At 41.2% G+C, this 24990-nt stretch overlaps 1 protein-coding gene across 9 annotated transcripts in view; it reads left to right on the forward strand.

Annotated features, from left to right (window-relative positions):
• The window catches only part of CFAP61 (cilia and flagella associated protein 61), a 289083-nt gene that overhangs the window by 91961 nt on the left and 172132 nt on the right, over window positions 1-24990 (forward strand). For 7 of the 9 annotated variants that reach the window (XM_047854160.1, XM_047854163.1, XM_047854162.1 and 4 more), the window contains 4 exons: window positions 3867-3941; window positions 8726-8901; window positions 10681-10720; window positions 14328-14467. In XM_047854160.1, coding sequence (XP_047710116.1) covers window positions 3867-3941; window positions 8726-8901; window positions 10681-10720; window positions 14328-14467 — 431 coding nt within the window. Of the gene's footprint in view, window positions 1-3866; window positions 3942-8725; window positions 8902-10680; window positions 10721-14327; window positions 14472-23896; window positions 23908-24990 lie in introns of those variants that run through there. The other 2 variants (XM_047854169.1, XM_047854166.1) reach the window with 2 other exon arrangements.

Below are 24990 nucleotides of genomic sequence, written 5' to 3' on the forward strand. Positions count from 1 at the left end.
TGGGATTCATTCCTGGGATGCAGGGCTGGTTCAACATTCGCAAATCAATCAACGTGATACATCACATTAACAAAAAAAAAGAGAAGAACCATATGATCCTGTCAATCGATGCAGAAAAGGCCTTCGACAAAATCCAGCACCCTTTCTTAATAAAAACCCTTGAGAAAGTCGGGATAGAAGGAACATACTTAAAGATCATAAAAGCCATTTATGAAAAGCCCACAGCTAGCATCATCCTCAACGGGGAAAAACTGAGAGCTTTTTCCCTGAGATCAGGAACACGACAAGGATGCCCACTCTCACCGCTGCTGTTTAACATAGTGCTGGAAGTTCTAGCATCAGCAATCAGACAACAAAAGGAAATCAAAGGCATCAAAATTGGCAAAGATGAAGTCAAGCTTTCGCTTTTTGCAGATGACATGATATTATACATGGAAAATCCGATAGACTCCACCAAAAGTCTGCTAGAACTGATACAGGAATTCAGCAAAGTTGCAGGATACAAAATCAATGTACAGAAATCAGTTGCATTCTTATACACTAACAATGAAGCAACAGAAAGACAAATAAAGAAACTGATCCCATTCACAATTGCACCAAGAAGCATAAAATACCTAGGAATAAATCTAACCAAAGATGTAAAGGATCTGTATGCTGAAAATTATAGAAAGCTTATGAAGGAAATTGAAGAAGATTTAAAGAAATGGAAAGACATTCCCTGCTCATGGATTGGAAAAATAAATATTGTCAAAATGTCAATACTACCCAAAGCTATCTACACATTCAATGCAATCCCAATCAAAATTGCACCAGCATTCTTCTCGAAACTAGAACAAGCAATCCTAAAATTCATATGGAACCACAAAAGGCCCCGAATAGCCAAAGGAATTTTGAAGAAGAAGACCAAAGCAGGAGGCATCACAATCCCAGACTTTAGCCTCTACTACAAAGCTGTCATCATCAAGACAGCATGGTATTGGCACCAAAACAGACACATAGACCAATGGAATAGAATAGAAACCCCAGAACTAGACCCACAAACGTATGGCCAACTCATCTTTGACAAAGCAGGAAAGAACATCCAATGGAAAAAAGACAGCCTCTTTAACAAATGGTGCTGGGAGAACTGGACAGCAACATGCAGAAGGTTGAAACTAGACCACTTTCTCACACCATTCACAAAAATAAACTCAAAATGGATAAAGGACCTAAATGTGAGACAGGAAACCATCAAAACCCTAGAGGAGAAAGCAGGAAAAGACCTCTCTGACCTCAGCCGTAGCAATCTCTTACTCGACACATCCCCAAAGGCAAGGGAATTAAAAGCAAAAGTGAATTACTGGGACCTTATGAAGATAAAAAGCTTCTGCACAGCCAAGGAAACAACCAACAAAACTAAAAGGCAACCAACGGAATGGGAAAAGATATTCGCAAATGACATATCGGACAAAGGGCTAGTATCCAAAATCTATAAAGAGCTCACCAAACTCCACACCCGAAAAACAAATAACCCAGTGAAGAAATGGGCAGAAAACATGAATAGACACTTCTCTAAAGAAGACATCCGGATGGCCAACAGGCACATGAAAAGATGTTCAGCGTCGCTCCTTATCAGGGAAATACAAATCAAAACCACACTCAGGTATCACCTCACGCCAGTCAGAGTGGCCAAAATGAACAAATCCGGAGACTATAGATGCTGGAGAGGATGTGGAGAAACGGGAACCCTCTTGCACTGTTGGTGGGAATGCAAATTGGTGCAGCCGCTCTGGAAAGCAGTGTGGAGGTTCCTCAGAAAATTAAAAATAGACCTACCCTATGACCCAGCAATAGCACTGCTAGGAATTTATCCAAGGGATACAGGAGCACTGATGCATAGGGCCACTTGTACCCCAATGTTCATAGCAGCACTCTCAACAATAGCCAAATTATGGAAAGAGCCTCAATGTCCATCAACTGATGAATGGATAAAGAAATTGTGGTTTATATACACAATGGAATATTACGTGGCAATGAGAAAAAATGAAATATGGCCTTTCGTAGCAACGTGGATGGAACTGGAGAGTGTGATGCTAAGTGAAATAAGCCATACAGAGAAAGACAGATACCATATGGTTTCACTCTTATGTGGATCCTGAGAAACTTCACAGGAACCCATGGGGGAGGGGAAGGAAAAAAAAAAAAAAAGAGGTTAGAATGGGAGAGAGCCAAAGCATAAGAGACTTAAAAACTGAGAACAAACTGAGGGTTGATGGGGGGTGGGAGGGAGGAGAGGGTGGGTGATGGGTATTGAGGAGGGCACCTTTTGGGATGAGCACTGGGTGTTGTATGGAAACCAATTTGTCAATAAATTTCATAAAAAAAAAAAAAAAAAAAAAAAAAAAAAAAAAAAAAAAAAAGATAGTATATCATGATCAAGTAGACTTTATTCTGGGAATGCAAAGTTGGTTTCACAGAAAAAATCAGTCCATGTAACTCACTCTATAAACAAGCTAAAAAAGATAACCTATATGATTCTCTCAAAAATACAGGGAAGGCGTTTGAAAATTCAACATTGAAACTCTCAGAAAATAAGGAATCAGAAAGAATTTCAATTCCCTAGACTTTATTTTTGAAAAACCTGTATGCTAACATCACACTTAATGGTAGAAGACTGAATTTTTTTACACCATGGCCAGGAACAATGGTCTGCTCCCACCACTTCTATTCAAAATTATACTGGAAGCTCAAGCCAGCATAAAAAGATAACAAATGAAAGGCATCCAGATTGGAAAAGGAGAATTAAAACTGTTCTTTATTTGCCAATAACATAATCATCTAGAATCTACAAAACAGCTACTAGAACTAGTAAATAATTTAGCAAGTTGCATTTAAAATTAATATGCAAAGTTCAATTTTATTTCTATTTAATAGTAATTGACAATCAGAAATGGAAATAAATACCATTTACAACAGTACAAATATACAAAATACTAAGAGATAAATCTGACAAGAGATGTTCAAGACCCGTACACCAAAAACTACAAAACATTTCTGAGAGAAAGAGGACCTAAATAAATGGAGAGATGCCCACGTTCCTGGTTTTGAAGACTTGATGTTGTCAAGATGTCAACTCTTCCCAAATTGACCAATGCATTCCCAGTCAAAATTTCAGAAATTTTACAGAAATTGAAAAATTGATAAATGGAAAGGACCTAGAATAGCCAGAACAACTTTGGAGAAGAACAGTTGTTGGATGAATACTACAGATGTCAAGATTTACTGCATAGTTCTTGTATTTAAGCCAGTGTGATGACGATGCCAAGGACAACAAATAGATTAATGGGACAGAATAGAAGATCCAGAAATAGACTCAGCCTATAATCTGTAGTGACCAAAAGCAGATCATTGTTTGCCTATGGTTGGCCAAATAGCACAGGGTGGGTGGGAGGGGCATCTAGAAACACGGAAGCTTTTGGGAGTGCTGTACATGTTCATTGTTTTTGTGGTGATATTTTTATGGATGCATATATAGGTTACAACTTTTCAAAAGTTATTGTCAATAAAGCATTTGAAAAAAACAGTGCAGCTTTCAAGGTACACAGAAGAATAAGAAAAACGAAGTAATAACTACCATCTACAGGGAATTTGGAGGAGCCAGCACTGAGCTGGCACCTATCTCCCTGTTCTTATTTTATCCTCATAACAACCCTGTGAGGTAGGCACTGCTCTTAGCCCCTTTTTACGGATGAGGCCTCAGAGGCTCCACGACTTTCCCAAGCTAGTAAGCCATGGATCCAGGATCTGAACCGAGGCAGCTGGTCCCAGAGCTTGGGTGCTGAACCACTGCAGGTGTTGATTAAATGTCTTGCCTTTGTCACCTGCAGAAGGAAGTCATAGAAGAAGCCCCAGCTGAGGAGATGTCATCAACAGTCCGAAGCGGAAATGCTAGTGAACTGGAGGTAGGGCTTGCCCAGGGCCTTGCGCGCCTGCTGCTTGGCTCCCCGCAAGGTTCCCTGCTCTCTGCTGAGTGTTGGTGTGCCCATTCCTCCTCCAGGCCTCCCTGCCTCTCTCTACCAGTTCATATCTGCCACCTTCTTTAACACCTGCTCCACAAAGCCTTCCTCAATGAGGCCTTCCTCCAAGGTGATGAATCCTTTATATCCCATGTACAGCTTGGTCCTAGAAACTATACTCTCTATATTAATTATTGGCAATGATTTCAGTAAATACAGTTTTTCCTCTTCTTCCCATTGTCCAGCAAGAAAGCATTTTGGAGGGGCAACACATTTGTAAGAGTTTTCTCTAACTCTATGTGTCACCTGCCCACACACATGCTCATCCACACACCTGTATGTATTTTGTATTGTTGATATATGTATATGTGTGTATATATATATATGTATATATACATATGTGTGTATATATACATATATACACACATATGTATATGTGTGTATATATATGTATACACATACACGTATATGTATATATACACATATATATATATACACATATACGTATATATACGTACACACGTATACGTATACACATACACATACACATATATACACATATATATATACACATATACATATGTGTATATATATATATATATATATATGGTTCCAGGTTCCAGGAACTGCTCCCACCTGTTACTGATTCAGGCCAAAGGGTGGTAGCATCTTCCGCCAGCTGCCATCCCTGGGACACTTCCTCATCCTTTGTTGGTTTCCCTTCACCCTGCCCACACCTTCACCCATTGTCCTTTGTTAAACCTCCTGTGTCTGCTCCATTGGAGTGAGCCCTCTGTTTCCTACTAGAAACCTAAGGATTCACATAGTTTGGCAGGGCTCTGTGGACCCTGCTTGGGATTTTGAATTTTTCCTAAGGAGCAGAGGAAGGCTTTGAAAGTTTTAAGTGGGAGAGTGCCATAAAATCAGATACGCTTCATTTTCCAGTGCTGAGCATAGTTGTGAGCTTTCAGTGGATTCCCCGGCATGTCTTATGGACTCATGAGTCAACCTGAGAAGTCTGGAGAGCCCTTGAAGAGGGGACAGGAAGTTGAGTCATCTCCATGGAGGTCCTGGGACACATTAACACTAATCTCAGACAGGGGAATTCTGAGAGACCGCCAGCTTTTGATACCCCTTTCTCCTCCAGATTCTGAGCAATTAGGAAGTCTACACAGAAGTCAGCTGGGGATTAAAGTACCATTTTATAATGGCTAAAGCTGAACTGGAGAACAAAGCTTGGACCTGTAACAAGTGGATTTCCTATTTCCCCCTCTTGAATTCAGTGTACACAGCCAGCTGGAGGCACACTTCACCCTTGGATCAGGGTCTGCCCTCCTGGGAAAGTGTGGAAGCCTGGAGAAAGCAGGTCAGGAGCAGGATGTACTGTTAGGAAGAGAGTGCACCAGGCAGGCACAGGTCCATTTTCTGAATCTCACTTTAGCGTATGCTGTGGGATCCCACCCGTATCCTTCCGGCTCTGCTCATTCCTCAGCACCCAAGGATGAGGACTTCAGGTACCTGGTCATTCTCCAGTGCTGTGCCTGCAGGCAGGTCAGAATCCTTGGGGAGCAGCCATCAGACAATGACCGAAGGCAGTTGGAGAATCAGCACCCCAGTTTCTTTGCCTTTTAGGTGGGACAGCTCTGAGGTGTGTTCTCCCGAGTCTCCCAGGGATCTCAGTGGGATGGAGTGGGACACTCTGTATTGGTGTCTTTCCCTTCCTTGCCTCACTTCCCTACTCCTCTTGCAAAATTTCCTGGCATCACTCCCCAAATAAACTTAGCTCAGAGTTTGCTTCTGGGAAACCCACACCATAGCACTGACTCCTCAGGCCCCAGGGAGGAAAGAGTGAGGCATACAACAGGGGGTGAGGCATGCTCTGTTTCCAGGAGGGCAGCTATTCCTGCAGGGATCCAAACAAGCATGTGCAGGAGGGGACAGGATGGTCCCACTGCATTAGACATACCGGAACCTCAGAAGGCATCTGGGTCAACAAGGTAGATTGATGTCTCATGTTTATCTCCTCTCCCTTCTGGAAAAAGACACGGAAATGACTGTAAAGCAATAAGAAGACTGCAAATCCACAAAGACAACAAGAGTAGGAGAGGAGATATTGGAAGGTGAGCCCTTTCAAAATGTTTAGAATGAAGAAAATCGATGGAGGAGTTTACACTGGCTTAGCACAGCAGAGAAAGGAGAAAGTCCAGCACCACTGTGAGGGGAGGGACTGGCAGAAAGCGAGTACCTTCTCCTCCTGTGTCCACAAAAGTCCCAGGGCCTGGGCCTTCTGGAAGGCAGAGCGAGGACCAGGCTGAAACAAGGGGTCTGACAGTCTCCTATGCAGTGTTGGGGACACTAAAGTCCTTGCAGACAGCACTTGGCTCATCAACCGTATTCAAGTGAAGCAACTAGATGACTGTTCTCTGGACAGATGAAACAGAAACAGCTCCCAATTTAGGTTCAGCCCACACTGTGTGAGACTGTGTAATGGGGAAAGACAAAATAGATAAGTGGAACTCTCCATCAAATGGAGAAACCCCTGCCCTCTCCTCCCACCATCTTCTCCAAATACTGGAAGCCAGGTCTTTGTATTAGTTTTTTTTTTTATCACTATTGTAACAAATTACCACAAACTTAGTGTCTTAAAACAACATAAATTTATTATTTTACAGTTCTGGAGGTCAGAAACCCCAAACTGGTATTACTGTGCTAAGATCCAGGTTCAGGCAGGACTCTGTTCCTTCTGGAGGCTCTAGGAAAGAAACCATTCCCGTGCCTTTTCCAGCTTCTGGAAGCCATTTGCATTCCTTGGCATGTGGCGCCTTCCTCCATCTTCAAAGCTGGTAGCGTAGCATCTTTCAGTCTCTGACTCTGACTCTCCGGCCTCTATTTTATGAGGACCCTTCTGATTATATTGGGCCTACCCAGATAATCCAAGAATCTCCTTGCTCAAAATCCTTCACTCAGTGACCTCTGCACAGTCTCTTTTGCCCTGTAAAGTAACATTCTCAGGCTCTGGGGGTTGGGCCATGCACATTTGGGGAGCTACTCTTCTGCCTATCACAGTTTCTCATGCAAGAGATTGGAGAACTTAATTCCTCCCCAAACCTGACAGCCCCAAGGAAAAGGCCTCCAGGTAATGTTCCTGGAGGTGGCTACCCCATAAAATGCCAGGTCTGTGTCTGATCACCCCATGAAGTGCCCCAGTTAGCCAATGGCTGTTGAGTTTTGCTACCTACATAGCACTGTTTATTTTATGGAGCTAGACATGTACTCCAGTGATAAAAAGGCATGAACATGAACAAAGAAGGGATTGAAAAGACCAGAACTTAGGAAACAAGAGCTGGAAAACAAGAAGGCAGGTGGGGCAGCAGACAGATAGAACAAGGCTCAATCGGGGTGGCGGGTAGGGGGGCGGGGGAGAAGAAATGAAGTTATAGATTATTTCAAATGCCTGGTTGTTTAGAAAATAATTCTGACAAACACTTAGCAAATCTGATAAAGTGTGTGAAAAAAATAGAAAACTAAGTGAATTAAAGCAAAGTACACAAATAACAAGTCCTGTTATACATCTTTGCTCAAAAGCAACCATGATATCTACATAATCATAACAATGTAAGTACTTACTGATTGAGCCCTGAATTGTGCTCTAATTATATTGAGACACAAGGAGATAGGATATGGGGAAGAGGGTAGCGCAAGGTTACATCTACCTACCACATCAGTGTCCAATAGGGAGTTTCAAAAATTAAGGAATTAAGAAAGTGTATTTAACACACATTCAGAAACATGGGGGTAAATGCCAAAGAAATGAGAAAGTTGAAAGGGCTACCCAATGGGAAGAGCAATGGGAAGGACAGGGGACTCCTGATTTTCATTATAGGTTTTTAGTGCTGATATTATGTTAATGTTTAATGTATTACTTTTATTTAAAAGAACTCCAAGAAGGCTCTCAGAATGAATCATTTTCCTCTAACTGAACTATAACATCTTCTTGGGTGCCCCTAAAACAAGGCTGGAAGGTCCAATGCTAACTTTCTGGGTGGGTCCCAGCAAGGGGCTGGGCTCCACCTCATCATGAAACCACCCAAAGAGTCCGCAGATCCAAAGTTCTTGTAGCACAAAATCACAGTGAAAACACTTTGGTGGACAGAGGTATTTTGCTTGTGGAATTAATATATATATATTACTACCACACTCTAACTTCTAGCCAGTGTTGTAGTTAAAATACAGATCCTATTTGAAAGACCAATGGAAACCATTCGTTTTCTGATCTTCATATGGGGACTTCTTTCAATCCCTTTATAAATCTTGAACATCTCATTGAGAACATCTCCTTAAAACTAGGCCTGGCTTGGGGCGCCTGGGTGGCGCAGTCGGTTAAAGCGTCCGACTTCAGCCAGGTCACGTTCTCGCGGTCCGGGAGTTCGAGCCCCGCGTCAGGCTCTGGGCTGATGGCTCAGAGCCTGGAGCCTGTTTCCGATTCTGTGTCTCCCTCTCTCTCTGCCCCTCCCCCGTTCATGCTCTGTCTCTCTCTGTCCCAAAAATAAATAAACGTTGGAAAAAAAAAAAAAAAAACTAGGCCTGGCTCAGGATGATTCGATTCAGGTGAGATTGTCACATTTGTCCTAGGGAGATGGTATAATGTAGAGATGATGCAACCACTAGCCCATTAAATTGCAGAAAATGAATAGGATTCCTACTTGGTTCCTCCTGTCTCCTTGCTCTAGGACACAGAAAAATTTCAGCAGTCCAGTGTGGGTGACACAGATTACTGCATCAGCAGTTTGAGCTTGGGATCCCTTTCGCTGCCTGAGGAGAGCAGCTCCTTCCGCCCCATCTACAAGGGAGCCTCAGATGCTTTTTGTATTCAGCTCTTTTGTATTGAGGAGAAGTATGAAGCAAGGCAAGTACCAATCCCAGGTTGTCTATTATGGTAAGATTTCTTACAGCATTGGTGGCCTCACGTTTTACTCTTGTGGAACCCATCATCTCCAAACCTGGCCTCACATTCTAATTTCCTGGGGATTTTTTTGTTTGTTTGTTTTTTGTTTGTTTTTTTAATCACAGGTTTCTGGGCCCTATTTCCAGAGATTTCAGTCCCTAAAATTTGGGTAAGGGCTACAGAACTGGGCCAAATCTACAGTGCAGATTTTGGCTCACCTGTGTAAGAGGAAAATCTTCATTTATGTAACTGTATGCTACCCTCCATTCTCTAATGTTTGCATTTTGAAGGAGGCTTTAGATTTAGGTTGCTGCTTGTCTGGAGTCTTTTGGTTGCACATAACAGAAAATCCAACCCAAACTGGATTTTTAAAAAATGGGATAATTGCCTTATATAACAAAGGATAAGTCCAGTGGTAGGATTCATTTTTCAATGTGGCTTGATCCCAGATAACCCTGTCACATACGAAGTTTCTCTCTCTACCTCCTAACTTGTTCCCTGCTGCTGGTCCCCATTCTCAGAGGACTGTCCCTACCTGGGGCCAAAAGAATGGACAGTGGGCTCAGGCTATGTGCCCAAAGCTAGTGAGGAGGACATTTTGGTTTGAGCCTGGCTTCCTAGCGACAGCCCCATCGGGCCTGATCGGACTGTGTGCTCATTCAAGCTGATGGATGGGGCCAGGCCAGGATATGATGGTAGCTTACTCCCTGGCCTCATGCTCCCCACCCCAAATTTGGGGCTGGAGCCTTACCCAAATGTAATCTGAGAGGGGGGTTAGTGAACAACAATCCAGGGCAGCTGCTAGGAGGAAGAGGCATGGTGGCAGACAAAGTCGGGGTACCCACCAGACCACTTAGCCACCCGACTTCCTGTCCCCATGTGTTCAGTGCTTGCTGCCACCTGTAGTCTGTAAGTGGACCTCTGTCCTTGGTGCTAGATTCCACATCTTTAGAATCCCCACCTACTCCACCATTTTATCCACAGAACAATCTTGAAGAGGAAAAGATTGGCCCATTCTTATAGACTGGAAAGTTCTGGAGTATCCTTTAGATGACCAAGAGTGTTGCTGGACATTTCCTTTTTAGAAGATGTATTGAAACACATTCCCAGTCTCCCAGCCTCACTTAGAACCATGTTTTACTTGTACTTTTTTTCTTCTTAAGTTTTCAATTTCTTTGGAAATCTTGGGAGTTGAAAGGGGAAATCTTCTTTTTTATATTGAAGACATCTAAAAAGCCTATAAACCCTTCTAGAGTTGTGTATATTTATTTTTCCCTGTGCATTCAGATATGAGTGTGCTTAAATGAGGCTTTTGAATTTTCAAACAGAAATTCAGTGACCCATTATGGTTTGCCTGTGACTATAGCTCTGCAGCTGGTCAGAAAATCTTTTACATGTAAAAGAGAGAAAGATCAGAGTTGCTTGTAATATACCCACGTCTCCCCCACAGCTCTAACAAAAAGGAGGGGAGGGATTACAGTCACAGAATGACTATGTTGCTTTTTGCATGCGCAGATTATTAGTTACTATAATAATGTCTTTAGTTCTAGAAAAAGACTTTGTTACTGACATCTGAAGCTTATGACTTTCTGCAGCTGATTAATGTTCAGTCAGACACAAGTTCTAACTGGTGGTTGGCTATCACTGCCTGACAGGAAGAGAACCATAAATCTCCTTAAATATACACTGATGCTGCACCTGCTTGCAGGTCAGTGACCGTGCTTACTGTTTTGTTTATAGGTCACTGGACTTTATGAATTTTGTCTTCAGTCTTTTCCCTGTAAGTACATACTGAATTTTGAGTAATTGGTTCTGTAAGCTGGAAAAGTTATAAAAAAAATAAAATGCCATATTCACTGTCCAAACATTTACACGGCTATGAATGTTGAAGTTTGAACTGCTTCTGTGTTCTGAAAATAAGGTTGAATGACATATCATGAACTCTTAAAAATAGAAAATATTGTCATTGCTGTTTTAATAGTTTCAAGGTACATTTTTTTAGAGATAGAATCAAATCATTAATAGAATGCAGGTAGTACATGACAATGTCAGAAATTACACTAATGTGGATTGGACTGCTGTATCACTTTATAGCTTACATTGGCTCAAAGAATTCTGAAACCATTACGTTGCTTTTCTGAGAGTAGGTAAGCAGGAACTTGTGGTTGATTTCCTGGTTGGCATTGCCTGACACAGTGCCTGACACATAGGAGGCGCTCAACCCACTACAGCACATTTGGCGAATGAGTGCCAGGCAAACAGGCCAGTGCAAACAAGACACTCTACTCCTGTCCTCTTCCTCCATTTTTGTTTCATTGTTTTCAAGGGATGGAGATTCTGATCAACCTCTTATCACTTTATTGGAGGGAAGAAAGTGGGGATGAAAGACAATTGAGGAACAAATTGGATTTTTATAAAGACTTTTTCCGTGGCCCACCTATCAGTTAAGTCAAGTCAATAACTAGACTTCTTCAGTTGGCTAATTACAAGGAAAACATCTATTGTTTTATTTTTCCTTGATACCCTTTCCACTGAGGCAAGAAACCAATATGGTTTAATGAGGTTTCCTGAAACTTATGTGATCATAGATTGTATTTCCTCATTTTGCTAATATAATGCAGCCTTGCAATAATGTTCTGCATCATAATTTTTTTTGGATTAATTTTACGGTATTTTGAAGCTCATAAAGCAATATAGATACCCTAAGGTAAGATTTTACAAAGCCAGTTTCCCTTAGGGATGCCTCAAAGTAATTTCCCTAAATTTAAATTCACTCCTGTTTTGAAATCCCTGTGAAAGCAGATCTTCAGCATTACAAAAACAATGCCACCTTTAGAAAGTCAAAAGACACTTTTACTGTTTAATTCTACTTTATTTCAGGGAATGAGGAGAGAGGAACAAAATACCTTTATTATTCACCCTTAAATCCTTCAAATCTAAGTCAAAGCAATTCATTACAGTGTCCTCCTCCCAGAGGAAGCCCACTGGGACTAGGTACCCATTTCTTATTTTCAGCTTGAGTATTTTAACAACTTGACTTTCAAGTTCCCCAAAAGGAACTGCGTTATTTTGCTAGAAAGAAGGAAGATAAGGTCAAACAACAATTCACTCCTTCAGTTTGCACAAATGTCCCCAGGGTTTTGGATTAACACAAGTAATGCCTTCACAGGGTTCAGGAGGAGGGGAGATCCCAGAGGGACAAATTAGCTCTGGGAAGAGCAGGCCGCTCCTGCAGGCACCTGGCAGAGGGTCAATCAGGATGTATGGAACATAGATAGTGTAGGACAGCAATGTCCGAAAGACCACAGATTCGAGCCACATAATGAATTCTAAATATCCTAGCAGCCACATTTAAAAGAAAAGTAAAAAAGACACAGGTGAAATCAATTTTATTTTTTTTTATTTTCTTTTTTTTCTTTTTTTTTTTTTTTATGAAATTTATTAACAAATTGGTTTCCATACAACACCCAGTGCTCATCCCAAAAGGTGCCCTCCTCAATACCCATCACCCACCCTCTCCTCCCTCCCACCCCCCATCAACCCTTAGTTTGTCCTCAGTTTTTAAGTCTCTTATGCTTTGGTTCTCTCCCATTCTAACCTCTTTTTTTTTTTTTTCCTTCCCCTCCCCCATGGGTTCCTGTGAAGCTTCTCAGGATCCACATAAGAGTGAAACCATATGGTATCTGTCTTTCTCTGTGTGGCTTATTTCACTTAGCATCACACTCTCCAGTTCCATCCACGTTGCTACAAAAGGCCATATTTCATTTTTTCTCATTGCCACGTAATATTCCATTGTGTATCAATATATGAAATTTATTGTCAAATTGGTTTCCATACAACACCCAGTGCTCATCCCAAAAGGTGCCCTCCTCAATACCCATCACCCACCCTCCCATCCCTCCCACCCCCCATCAACCCTCAGTTTGTTCTCAGTTTTTAACAGTCTCCTATGCTTTGGCTCTCTCCCACTCTAACCTCTTTTTTTTTTTTCCTTCCCCTCCCCCATGGGTTTCTGTTAAGTTTCTCAGGATCCACATAAGAGTGAAACCATATGGTATCTGTCTTTCTCTGTATGGCTTATTTCACTTAGCATCACACTCTCCACTTCCATCCACGTTGCTACAAAAGGCCATATTTCATTCTTTCTCATTGCCACGTAGTATTCCATTGTGTATATAAACCACAATTTCTTTATCCATTCATCAGTTGATGGACATTTAGGCTCTTTCCATAATTTGGCTATTGTTGAGAGTGCTGCTATAAACATTGGGGTACAAGTGCCCCTATGCATCAGTACTCCTGTATCCCTTGGGTAAATTCCTAGCAGTGCTATTGCTGGGTCATAGGGTAGGTCTATTTTTAATTTTCTGAGGAACCTCCCCATGAAATCAATTTTAATAATATACTTTAACTGAATATGTCCAAATTTAATCATTTAAACATGTAATCAGTATGAAACATTATTAATGAGATCTGTTGCATTTTTTCCCAGTGTTTGAAATCCAATATGTATTTTACACCTGTAACACTCTATATTTTCATCAGAAATACTTGATTTGCCTTTAGATTTCATAAAACTTAGAGTTGAATACATAGATTCCTATACCCAAGTTTTTCCAACATACATAAAACTTCTCCAGTAACTGAATTGAGTATCAGTTTCAAATTTAAATGTAAATTAACTTAAATGAAATAAAATTAAAAATTCAGCTCTTCAGTCACACTAGCCACATTCCAAATGCTTAGTGGCCAGACACAGCTGCTGGTTACCATATTGGGCAGCGCAGATCTCAGAGGTCAGCGGTAGGTGTCAGGACATGTGGACCCTCCTATGCCTGCTAACTAAACCCACTTCCCAGGTGAAACATGTCTTCCTTAGATCTGTTCACCTCAATGGGATCATGTCATGATAAAATACAGACATCCATTAATGTGTAACCACAGGATTTTAGAGAAGAAAAGCCTGGAGTACCATCACCCTCTTATCTCAGAGGAGGGGACCACAGCTGGTGCAGTGTCACTTAGTAGGCATAGGGACTTTGCTATGACACAGTGATTTACTTCTGGATGCAAGTGAATTTGCAAACACAAATGACCTTACTTTAAAAACCTACTTCCATCAAAGACCTATAATGAATGGGTCCCATTGCTCACAATATTCATTTATTTAGGTCGGCCAGAATCTCAGAGATTTTTCTCTGTGTTCTTACAGTTCCTCATCTTCTTGAACTTATGATTACTTTCCAAATTATAGGAAAGTTGAACTTGAATACTCCGTCCTTTATACATTTTGCTCCTTTTTTCTGTAGTGTTTTGCAGCAGGAATTTGTTCAGTGATAAATGGGTTCTAATTCTCTTCCTGTGTGCCTGGTTGCCAATCATGTTAGGACAAGAACTTCTGCATCATCTCTCTGCCGCACCTCACCCCTGAGTTTGTCCTCATCCAGAACTTCGTGAAGATTGTCCCCTTCAACAACTGCACCCTGGAGCAGGATCTCTATGTCTTCCATCGGGCTGGATTGCTCAAGTAGGTGGACATATGTTTGGCCAAAAGACAATCTATGAAATTAAGAAAAGAGAATGGAGCAAGGAGCTTGCTACCATTTTAACTTGTCTCACTAGTGGTGGGCTTGATCAGTGATTTTAAGCAATACATTTAGGGAAGAAGTTATATTGAGAAGTTACTTGTCCAGTCAGATATTAAAACATAATATAACTCCACAACAATGAAAACAATGCCAGTAGAACAGTGTAACACAAGAAGGGAGTTCCAGTACATACTTCCAATATAGAAAGAATGAAGTGTGTGTGTATAAAGGTATGTATAAATGTACATATATGATATATGATAAAATTTGTGTCATAACACCAGGAAAAGGAAGAATGATTGTAAATGGTGGGACAAAATAAAGATAGAAGCGTTTCTCATATTCTGCAGTAAAAGAGATTCCCAGATGATTGAAGAGTTAAATGTGAATATTGAAAATAAAAAAATTAGAAAATGTGTAAGTGTTCTCTGCCAGATTCTGAGAATACAATGGCGAAAGACATACAGATGTATTTCCTCTCCTTTCAAAGCTTATAAACGTTCATACAGAAATGTAAAGCTGTAGCTGTGAAGGGCGTACCAGCAGCAATGGCATGTGGTACTGTGAACAGGTATCACCGGGACATTCAGCCCAGGCAGGGAGAACCTTCCTCAGGAAGAACACTGAGTGATAGACAAGGAGTGTCAGTGAAGATTGATCTTCAGTAAAGACACAGTGAAGACCAATTGTGTCTCAGGATGGGGAAGGTCTTTTTAGAGCATGGAAAAAAATATTAAGATTTTTTTCTTTTACTATCTAAAGTTTCTGAAACACCCTAATTTAAGTAAAATGCAACTGAGTAACAGAGAGATATTTTAACAAATATGGCAGACAGAAGATTGGTATGTTTACTATATAAAGAGCTTTAATAAATCAGTAAAAGACCATCTGATACCAAAGTAAAAAAACTGAGAAAAAAAAAAAGGCCAACTATTTGCATATGAAAAAACAAACAAACAAAAATCAATAGATATTTTAAAATCTTCAAACGTATCATTCATGGGGGAAAAGAAACTAAAACAAGAATGAGACATTGTTTTTGATCAGTTGGCAAGATGTGAAATAGAGAAATGTTCAGTTCTAATGAGACCTATGTAGCAGTAGTCTGAATGTAATTGACATGAAATTTCAAAGGGCAATTGGCCAGAATGCTACAGTAGTTCATATCCTTCAATCCTTTAATTCCACTCCTAGAAATATTTCCTAAAAACTGGTTGCAGAGGTGCAAATAGAAATTTATGTATAAGGATTAAAGATACTGGAAATACTCTAAATGTCTGATAGTAAGAGAATGTCTAAATACTTTATGATGACTATGTGAAAGAATTATAACTCTTGTTTGCAATTCTTTAAATAATGATTGGAAAGGGGCACCTGGGTGGCTCAGTTGGTTGAGCATCTGATTCTTGATTTCAGCTCAGGTCATGATACCAGCGTAGTGGGATTGAGCCCTGCATCAGGTTCTGCACCGAGTGTGGAGCCTACTTACAATTCTCTCTCTTCTGGCACCTGGGTGGCTCAGTAGGTTAAGCATCTGACTGCCACTCAGGTCATGATCTCACGGTTTGTGGGTTTGAGCTCTGCATCAGGCTCTCTGCTGTCAGCGCAGAGCCCGCTTCAGATCCAGATCCTCTCTGTCTACCTCTCTCTCTGCCCCTCCCTGTTCTCTCTCAAAAATAATAAATAAACATTTAGAAAAATGTTTTAAAAAAGATTCTCTCTCTCCCCCTGCCCCTCTCCCCTATTCACACACACACTCTCTCTCTTCCTCTGTCTTTCAAAAGAAAAAAAAAAAGATTTTCAATGCTCAGAATGTAATGCTAGGCTCATACCACTATATAAAACAGCATTTATTTTTTTTCAATATATGAAATTTATTGTCAAATTGGTTTCCATACAACACCCAGTGCTCATCCCAAAAGGTGCCCTCCTCAATACCCATCACCCACCCTCCCCTCCCTCCCACCCCCCATCAACCCTCAGTTCTCAGTTTTTAACAGTCTCTTATGCTGTGGCTCTCTCCCACTCTAACCTCTTTTTTTTTTTTTTCCTTCCCCTCCCCCATGGGTTTCTGTTAAGTTTCTCAGGATCCACATAAGAGTGAAACCATATGGTATCTGTCTTTCTCTGTATGGCTTATTTCACTTAGCATCACACTCTCCACTTCCATCCACGTTGCTACAAAAGGCCATATTTCATTCTTTCTCATTGCCACGTAGTATTCCATTGTGTATATAAACCACAATTTCTTTATCCATTCATCAGTTGATGGACATTTAGGCTCTTTCCATAATTTGGCTATTGTTGAGAGTGCTGCTATAAACATTGGGGTACAAGTGCCCCTATGCATCAGTACTCCTGTATCCCTTGGGTAAATTCCTAGCAGTGCTATTGCTGGGTCATAGGGTAGGTCTATTTTTAATTTTCTGAGGAACCTCCACACTGCTTTCCAGAGCGGCTGCACCAATTTGCATTCCCACCAACAGTGCAAGAGGGTTCCCGTTTCTCCACATCCTCTCCAGCATCTATAGTCTCCTGATTTGTTCATTTTGGCCACTCTGACTGGCGTGAGGTGATATCTGAGTGTGGTTTTGATTTGTATTTCCCTGATAAGGAACGACGTTGAACATCTTTTCATGTGCCTTAAAACAGCATTTAAATATGACCTAAACCTCTAAAGAAAGAAAAAAACATATGAATAAAATAAAGTAAAAGGAGACATGCAGATGTGATGGGGGCTGTGCCACCCAGACCCTTCTTGTTCAGGACTAAAGAACTCATTTTCTGACTGTGGGATGTGTGAGTACCACCAGCTGGAAGCTGGGTCTCCCTTGAAAGAGATTACCCTGGACTGAAGAGAAGGGCTTTGCCTAAAATCTGCCCCTCCCAAGGCAGTCTGCATCCAGCGACTAGTCTTGTGTGTGGGGAGGGGAGGAGAAGCAATTTAAAAGGCCAGCAGCTCTCTACCTCAAGGAGAGGCAACTCTAAAGGGTCTTCCCAGGGCCAGAACTCCCCATGGGATCAGCTGGGTGTTTGTTGTGACCCTATTGCTTGCAGCTTAACTTCTCCCTCTGCCCTGTCCTGCTTCTGTCACTGCTCATGGGGGTGGAGGGTCCCAAGAGCTCACCCTAACAAACGCCAGCAGGTAGAGCTCTGTGTGAGGCTGCCTCCCAGGGAACCTGGCCTACAACTCTAGAGGTGGTCAGTGTTTGCCCTGGGTGGTAGGAGGAGCATCAGGGATGATTTTTAATTCCCTTCTTTACATTGCCTAAAATTTGGAATTCTTCTACACCCAGCTTGAGTAGTGGCTAGACTTCATTTGCTGGCAAGTAGTAGAAACCCATCTAATTGGCTTAAGTAACCGGAGAATCTATTACTACGCAGAGTGAAGTGAAGAATCGTGGGGATGCTGGTTTCATACAGGGTTTAGTCTGTATTAATCTCTCTTTCAGGTTGACCTTTCTCAGACCATTGCTTCCCCTGTGGTTACAGGACGGGTGAGGTAGTTTTCGACCTTATATCACTTTAAGTCCAATGGGAAGAGTGGTAGTTATGCTTCTTTTCGAAAGCCCTATCACAGAAATCTATTTGCATCTCATTGGCTCAGATTGTGTCCTGTGCAGACCCATCACTGGGCCAGAGGCTGCTAGTTGGCATTACTTAGGGATGTTCTGGAAGCTCAAGGGTTGGAGGGGTGCATTGTCAGACACAAATCTGGGGGCATCACTGAAGAAATGGGCAGTTGAGCTGTTCCCCACAGCTGTGTTTCACGACAGGACCATCTCAATCAATAGAAAGTAAATGGTATATGTGTGATAGAAATAATATCAATACCTTGCATTTTCTATAATTTACCTTTCTCAAGCTGTCTTATACATGTAGTCTTATTCTTACAAGATATTACAGAGTTCATCAAACTGTGCATTTAAAATGGGTGCATTTTACAGAATGTAAGTGAGACCTCAGTAAAGTTGCTGCAAAATCTGTGATAAAGGGCATGGTGGAGTAGTTTCAGAGAGCTTTCTCTGTAATTGATATATTAACCTTTTAAGTGAAACTTTGAGAAACATCCTAAATGATCACTGTATTTGGGGGCTGGCTAAATGAATTTTGGCATATTCATTCAGCACATTACTATGCAGATTTTGAGGAAATGGAAACAGATTTCTATATCCTATATGGAATGATGTCTGGGATGGTGAGAAAAGTGTGGAGTCAAACAGTAATAGTAGTAGTAATAAAATGTTGTATAGTTGGGACCACACAGTATGCAGCCTTTGCAGATTGGCCTTTTTCACTAGAGATACACATTTTAAAGTTCCTCCGTGGCTTGATAGTTCATTTCTTTTTAGTGCTGAATAATATTCCATTGTCTGGGTGTACCATAGTTTATCCATGTACTTACTGAAGTACATCTTGATTACTCTTAAGTTTGGGAAGTTATGAATAAAGCTGCTATAAATATTCGTGTGCAGGTTTTTGTGTTGATGTACGTTTTCAGCTCATTCGAGTAAATGCCAAGGAGCACAAGTTTGGGTTGTATGGTAAGAGTGTTTAGTTTTGTAAGAAACTACCAAACTGTCTTCCAAAGTGGCTATACCATTCCACATTCCCACCAGCAATGAATGAGAGTTCCTGCCGCTCCACATCCTCGCCAGCATTTGGTATTGTCAGTGTTTTGAATTTTCACCATTCGAACTGGTGTGCAGTGGTACCTTGTTCTGATTTGTAATTCCCTAATGGTGGATGGTGTGGAGCACCTTTTCATATGCTATTTGCCATCTGTATATCTACTTTGATGGCCTTTCTGTTCAGATATTTTGCCCATTTTTAATTGCCTTGTTTGATTTTTTTGAAAATCATGGGCACGCATTACTTCTATAATAGAAAAGCTAGTTATTTTTGCATATACTGAGATTTAAGATTTTTATTATGATTCAAATGGAATTTTTATTAAAATATACTTTACACTCATTGAATTCTTTTTTTTTTTTTTTTTTTTTTTCAACGTTTATTTATTTTTGGGACAGAGAGAGACAGAGCATGAACGGGGGAGGGGCAGAGAGAGAGGGAGACACAGAATCGGAAACAGGCTCCAGGCTCTGAGCCATCAGCCCAGAGCCCGACGCGGGGCTCGAACTCAGGGACCGCGAGATCGTGACCTGGCTGAAGTCGGACGCTTAACCGACTGCGCCACCCAGGCGCCCCTCATTGAATTCTTAAGTAGAGTGTGTTGGTGGCATTTTCTTATGACTTGGGATTCTCTTTATAAATAAATATATATTGGAGATGGAGAGCAACCAGATGATACGGGATCAGGAATGGGTCATGGGTCTGGCTGGAGTAGTGGCCTCATTCTCAGTGGCTTCATATTCTTTTTCTCTCACACTCTCTCTTTTTACTATGAACATATTTTGCTTTTATTAAAAGTTAAATCTCATTGTTTTAAATAATGAGACTTTCAACGCCTGTCTGGCAATTAGTCATGGTTTGTAGCAGGGCCCTCATTTCCCCTCGTACACTCTACTCATTTGCAGTGTCAGCTTCATTTTTTTTATCACCCACATATAATGTTGGGGCAAATCACATACATCTGGGTTCCTCTCTGAAAAATTAAAGGCTCGCATGCCAAGTAGTATTTGCTGCCCTAGAAAATCATCTTTTGCCACTGTTCCCATCTCAGCCCTCATCAGGAACCTTCCTCTGTTCTTCCGTGGAGAACAACCACTCTACACTGCTTCTCAGCTTGTCTGCACGTGTAGCCCCTTTTTGCTGTTCCTTTTGTTCCCATACCCCCTTCCATGAAGAACCTGTTCCTGCTTGTGCAGGGAAAGACACCCCTCAAAACCCACACGTTTGTTACCACCAGGGGATGTTCCTTTTGTGAACATGGCAGCAGGCCAATGTTTTCTAGAAAAAACTCAGATTAGTTACTTATTTAATTTTAACTTTAATTCCAGTTAGTTAACATACGGTGTCACGTTATTTTCAGGTATACAATATAGTGATTCAACACTTCCATACATCACCCAGTGCTCATCACGACAGGTGCACTCCTTCATCCCCATCACCTACTTAACCCATCCCCCCATCCACTTCCTCTCTGGTAGCCATCAGTTTGTTCTCTGTAGTTAAGAATCTGTTTCTTGGTTTCTCTCTCTCTCTTTTCCCTTTGCATGTTCATTTTGTTTCTTAAATTCCACATGAGTGAAATTATATGGTATTTGTCTTTCTCTGGCTGACTTATTTTAGTTAGCATAATACTCACTAGTTCTGTCCATATCATTGCAAATGGCAAGATTTCATTCTTTTTTATGACTGAATAATATTCCATTGCATCTTCCTTGTCCATTCATCAATCGGTGGACACTTGGGGTGCTTCCATAGTTTGGCTATTGTAAGTAATGTTGCAATAAATACAGGGGTGCACCTATCCTTTCAAATTAGTGTTTTTATGTTCTTTGCACAAAGATGATGATGCAATTCCTGGATCATAGAGTAGTGCTATTTTAAAATTTTGGAGAAACTTCCACACTGTTTTCCATCACGGCTGCACCAGTTTGCATTCCCGCCGACAGTGCACGAGTGTTCCTTTTTCTCCACATCCTTGCCAACATGTGTTATTTCTTGTATTGTTGACTTTAGGTATTTAGATCTTTTCTTTAATTCTTTAACTAAATTATAAACACAAAGAGCTTTTTAGAGAAACTACACATTTAATGTTAGAGGTGGTAGTTTGGCCTGTCAGGATTGCCCAGCTCCTACAGGGAATATGATCTTGAGAACTGCCTTCTTCCCTCTGCTCTTTTAAAAAAAGCCCTGTACTTCAGGCAGCTGAGCTTGGCTGGATGAAAAGGAAGAGGCCAGCTGGCTTGAAGTTATTTCTCCAAAAATGTGAAAGAAAGACGAACTCACACTCTTACCTTCCAGAGATATTTGTATTTTTGAAATATGATTGGTGTTAAAGACTAACTTTGGAGGAATTTCATATTTTATAAAATGAAGTTCAGAAATGTGAGTATAGCAGTGACCTCCAAGAAGTCCAACTGTCACCTCACATTGACCTCTGACTGAAATCTTGCCCTTTGCAACAACGTGGATGGAACTGGAGGGTATTATGCTAAGAGAAATAAGGCAGTCAGAGAAAGACAGATATCATATGATTTCACTCATATGTGGGATTTATCAAACACAACTGATGAACATGGGGCGGAGGAAGGAAAAATAAGATAAAAACAGAGAGGGAAGCAAACCAGAAGAGACTTTTTTTTTTAAACTTTTTTTTTAATGTTTATTTTTGAGTGAGAGAGAGAGACATAGCATGAGCACAGGAGGGGCAGAGAGAAAGAGGGAGAAACAGAATCCAAAACAGACTCCAGGCTCTGAGCTATCAGCACAGAGCCCAACACAGGGCTCAAATTCAGGAACAGTGAGATCATGACCTGAGCCAAAGTCGTATGCTTAACTGACTGAGCCACCCAGACTCCCTTGAAGAGACTCTTAAATACAGAGAACAAACTGAGGGTTGATGGGGGTGGGGGATTGGCTAAATGGGTGATGGGCATTAAGGAGGGCACTTGCTGGGATGAGCACTGTAAGTGATTGTAAGTGATGAATTACTGGAATCTACTCCTGAAGCCAAGACTACATATGTTAGCTACTTTGAGAATAAATAAAATAATAAAAATAAATTGATCTCTGGCTTTGATTTTCCTGTAGTAACACTGCCTTTACAGGGCCCCTGTCTCCCCACAGCATTCTCTAAAAGTTCTGGGATGATTTCATAGTCACTCCTCTGCTCCTGTGCGCTGACACCTGCATCTTAGCCAAGAGTGCAGGAGGGGTCCAGGTGCAGCACTGGTGTCCTCTGTAAGCCTGGGCCTGTGCACTGAAGCTCTGGGACACAAACCCCTCGTAGCTGTGACAGGGACACTCAGCTTTTAGCGAGTAAGGGTTTATAAGGGTTTGTTTGTCCCTGTTGTCAAGGAAGACCATCCAGGGGTGCCTGGCAGCTCTCCAAGGCCATCGCGGACGCAACATCTTGTACCTTCCTGCCCCAGAGCACCTGGCTTCCCCTCTCAAGTTCATCTCTGTTTACTCAAGGGGAACTCTGTTTTTCCTACACTGTTCGGTTTGACTCCAAGCGTGGCCCCTAGATCAGCAGCATCAGCATCCATGAGAATTTGCTGAAATACAGAATCTTGGGCCCTGCCCCAGGCCTTTGGATTGTGTTGTTCACAGAACAATCTGTGTTGTTCACAAGTGTGCCATAAGTGTGCATAAAGTTGATTTTATGCACGTTGAAGTTTGAGGAGTGCTGGAGGTGCTTGTTTTTTAATACAGCTTTCCCCCCTTATCCAAAAGTAAATTGTTGTTATGAAACATCTCATACAGTTAAAGCCAAGAGTATCCCCACACTTTCTGGAAGTTCACATTAGGGCCACTTCCCTTCCCTGAAAGACCTACATTAGCGTGATAATGACTTTCTTTGTAAAAGTAAACATCTTCAGATTTCTTTCTGTTAGCAAAACATGAAGTGGTATAATGCAAACTTTCAGAAAGTGGGGGGTCCCTGTATGTCTTTTGGTATGAAATGATAATGATTCTGTCTCCTCTCCAAATACAGATTTTCTAGAACCATGTAAGCCACATCTACTTTAAACCTTTTGTTTTCTGGTAATTTCTGGTTCTGTTGAGGTGTGAAGACTTCTTTGTATCATGTAAATAGACCTTTGGGCTAGATGTTACAAGAATACATGAACTATGACAGTCTTAGGGATTTTTGTCCACTTATACCAAGTAATGTTCATTTCTCTTATCTCTAATTCTTGTCTTTTAATACACACCCTCCCCCTTAACCTGTGTTTCCCTAAAGCTATCTTCTCAAATTTCAAAACATAGATTATCAGTGGCAATGCTTTCTGTTAGAAATTAAAGAAAACACAACTCAAAATGGCTTCAACCATAGGGCATTTATTGGCTCATAGAACTGGGAGGTCTGGAGACAGGCCGGGCTCTAGGGTTTGAATCTTTGGGGTTTTGGTTTCTTTCCCTTTTCCACTCTGTTTTTCCTGGTGTCAGCTCCAGCCTGAAGCTGGCTTATATCCCATTGGCAGAATGGCTGCTGCTGTTCTGGGCTGACATCCGTGCACTACTGCGGAGAAGGGGGAGCTGGCTGCAGGCGCGTGTTTTCTTTCCCAGATGCCCCAGCAGGCCTGCCCTATTCATCCAATACATCATGTTGACTGTGTAGTATGCTCAGCTCCCATTCCAGGTACTGGGCAAGCAGAAGTGACTCAAACAGACAAAAATCCTCGCCCTCATGGGGCCTGCATTCTAGTTAGAGGAGAAAGACACAAAGGGAAGAGATAAAAATAAGTGTGTAAGTGATGAGGGTGAATGTGAAGAATAAAGCAGACAAGGGGATGAAGACGTGCTGGGCTTTGGGGTGTGGAGGGAGCCCTCTTAGGGAAGGAGGTGATGGGGGAGCCACGTGGGCACAGGTCCATGACATCTACTCTTTTTTATACCATGGTCTTACAATTTATCGTATTCTTCCATTTTTTGCTTCACTTCTCTTGACATTTGGGATGGATCATTCTTGCTCTTAAGTTTGGTTACTTTAAATTTCATGACCTCATGTTCTGGTCTCCCACCCAATCTTGTTCTTCTTCCCTTGGGAAATTATATTTGTGTCTGTCATCTGCCCTCCGGCCATGCTTGTGAGCCCTGGAACAAGTCATTCATTCAATTGTTAGCGATGTCTACCTCTTCTGTCAACAGATTCCACGCCAAGGTTCCCTCTCATTTGACTTATGACTGCTGGTCTTTGAAAAGAACATAATATTTATGTTAACTTCCAGTGTAAATGTATATAAACTAAATGCTTTTTAACACTTGTTACTTTATACAGTGATCTCTAGGATGTTTCCAAACTTAATATGGGGTTAGAATGTGGTATAAATGATTCTTTTTCCTTTCGTTCCTGCTTGCCCATTCTTAACCTTCACACTGGCTTTCCTTCCTCTTGTTTATTCATGAGTGGAGACCACATTTGGCTGAACTTGCCACTCATTCCATCTTCCTTCTCTTCCAAACCACATTTTTCTGAAATTTGCCATTTTTAATTTGGGGAAATATGTTTCAAACTTATTTATTGTGCTAGAAATTATTTTCTACACATAAATATTTACTACTAAATTAAATCATACCACCAATTGTCAACTTTGCTCAATAAGTGAAAATGCCTCTGGGTAGTTGTCTTTTAAATGATTCATCCCCTTGGCATTTTTCTTTTATTTCTTCTCTGTGGGTGATTCATGCATGCCTGGTCGTCATTTTTTCTAGCATGTCACTTATACCTATTTCTGGCCTGTATATCACCAAGAGTGTTGTGGTGATATCAATCCTGGTGCTCTTAATCAGCCTCCTTGAATAGAACCTAATAGAAAACTTGATCTTG

This window comes from Prionailurus viverrinus, chromosome A3 (genome assembly GCF_022837055.1).
Source record: "Prionailurus viverrinus isolate Anna chromosome A3, UM_Priviv_1.0, whole genome shotgun sequence".
NCBI classification, from domain to species: domain Eukaryota; kingdom Metazoa; phylum Chordata; class Mammalia; order Carnivora; family Felidae; genus Prionailurus; species Prionailurus viverrinus.